Raw genomic sequence first — 2126 nt, forward strand, 5'->3', positions numbered from 1 at the left:
TAGGTACGCCTTCGCTCGCTATTCTCTTGACTGTCTAAATAAAATCCAGTAAAGTTATAAAATAAAGATTTTAAAATTACTTTGTCGTGTCTCCTTGAAAATGTATACTGATCCACAATAGCTTGACTTATCAGCTAGTGTTCTTTGATGTCAGAAAATTAATTTGTAGCACGCTATTTTCTAGGTAGGTACTATTTTTAATCTTTTTATTAATGAAGTTTTGAAAACGAAGATTTTGATTTTGAAAAATTATTTCTGTTTTAGTTCTTTATTATAAAAGTAATGAATTGACTATTATTGTGACACTTATTAAATACTAACGACTTCGTACTAGTGGATCCAGTTTTCCCCACTTAGGGGTTGAATTTTGCAAAATCCCGTCTTAGTGAGCACCTACGTTCTAAAAAGAACCCCCATGCAAAATTTTAGACTACTTGTGGTTTTTGAGATTTTGTGATGAGTGAGTGAGTCAGTCAGTCAATCTGTCAGTGACCTTTCGCTTTTACAAATAAATATAAGTAGATGAGTTTTGTGCTGTTTAGGGTACATTGCATAGTTCACTTTGCCTAGTAGCACCATGTCGCGAGCTCCCAACGTATGATCTAGTTTTGCTTCACACATCGCATATTGAAAGAAACATAGAAAGATTCTTACAATGGACACCTAAAATAATCAAAACGCGTCCGTTGCTTTATTGGAGGCAACTCAAGTACATCTGGTAGCTATTAATCCTTCATCCTTAAAACGCCTGCAAGATTTATGTACAAGCCAATATCCCTAACTTACTTACCTCGGAAATATGCAACGTAGTGGCAGTAGCGAACATTTTATTAGCTTAGCTGAGTGATTTACACCCTACCCTTGTTTAAGTCTGCATCTCTGTACCCATATACTTAAGCAAAAGCTTTATTTTGAGACTGAAGATTCTATTTGATCTGTTTTAGAAATGTGAAAAGGATGTGTAGATTCTATTGGACAACACAAATATCGAAATCGGAAAGACGTACGATAATAGTGTGTTGCTAAACATCCTTATTGGTCTTTGTTTTCCAAAACAAAATTCATTATTGGTGACATAACGCGTTCAGTTACGTAGCCCCATTCAGTATAGAAGTGTCTTGCGCATGAGTTGCCTTTGGTATTATGGAGCGTGTGAGTGATCTGATCCTCTAGTGATCTAATATTCCAAATTAGAAGTAAAACATAAGTAGATTAACAATAATCCACGTACGTTTTCAGATAATCCGTACTCTAGTGGCGCTCCTTTCAACAGTAGTTATACAAAGCCTACCTATCAATAACGGATTCAGTGTGAAATTCAACCCACTTGCTGTGAAGGAAGAATTAAAACTGAAAACATTTGGTGCTCTCTTTGCTAAGATTCCACAAGAAATAACGTCAGCCGAATCAAAAGTCAGACGCGAAGTGGTTTCGAAGGCGTACTATCCGAACCCACCAGACTTAGGAACTGGTTGCTCGAATCAAGTGGCAAAAGTTATATTTCCAGCGAAGAATACAAATAATGATGAGGACATAATTCAGCCTGCTGAGGGTCTGAACTTTATTAATTTGCCAATTGTGAAACAGCCGTACGATAACTATAAAATTTTGGTGGCAACTGCTCCACCAAACGTCAAAATAAATAACGAGGAAGAAAATACCCCGCTAGTAATTTATGTAGTATTTCCTGGAGATGGAGCCGATGAAACAGATTCAATTAATATACCAATGATTTATTTCGTCAATCAACACAACGGGAAAATGGATTTCAACAAACCAGGGAAAGCTGAACCGATATTGATTATAAACAGCAACCGAACGGTCACTGGATTGAAAAGTAAGGAGATAGAGAAATTTGTGAAATTTAAAAATAAATTAACGAAGCGGTATAATTATCAAATTTCAAGATAAAATCTACACGGATCATAATAATATTATTCTATTTATGATAGGAATTAAAGCTTGTTGACACCTTTATTATCTATTTGTAAAAGTAAGAGTGTTTTTTTATGAAATTATGGCTGATATAATTTAATACACAGAGCACTTTTTGGAAATTTAATAATTTGTCTTTGTAACTTTTTAAATAGTTCAAGATTCACGCACTAAGGTAGATAAACACGATT

General features: G+C 34.8%; 1 protein-coding gene across 1 annotated transcript; it reads left to right on the forward strand.

Annotated features, from left to right (window-relative positions):
• Window positions 1–1143: 1143 nt before the first annotated feature.
• On the forward strand, window positions 1144–1911 carry LOC114356395 (uncharacterized). The gene is made up of 2 exons (XM_028309549.1): window positions 1144–1152; window positions 1240–1911. The coding sequence occupies exons 1-2, from the start codon at window positions 1144–1146 to the stop codon at window positions 1909–1911; spliced, it is 681 nt and encodes a 226-aa protein (XP_028165350.1).
• The last annotated feature ends 215 nt before the right edge of the window (window positions 1912–2126 follow it).

The sequence above is a fragment of the Ostrinia furnacalis genome, unplaced genomic scaffold (genome assembly GCF_004193835.3).
Source record: "Ostrinia furnacalis isolate ACB-3 unplaced genomic scaffold, ASM419383v2 OfSCF2803, whole genome shotgun sequence".
Taxonomy (NCBI): domain Eukaryota; kingdom Metazoa; phylum Arthropoda; class Insecta; order Lepidoptera; family Crambidae; genus Ostrinia; species Ostrinia furnacalis.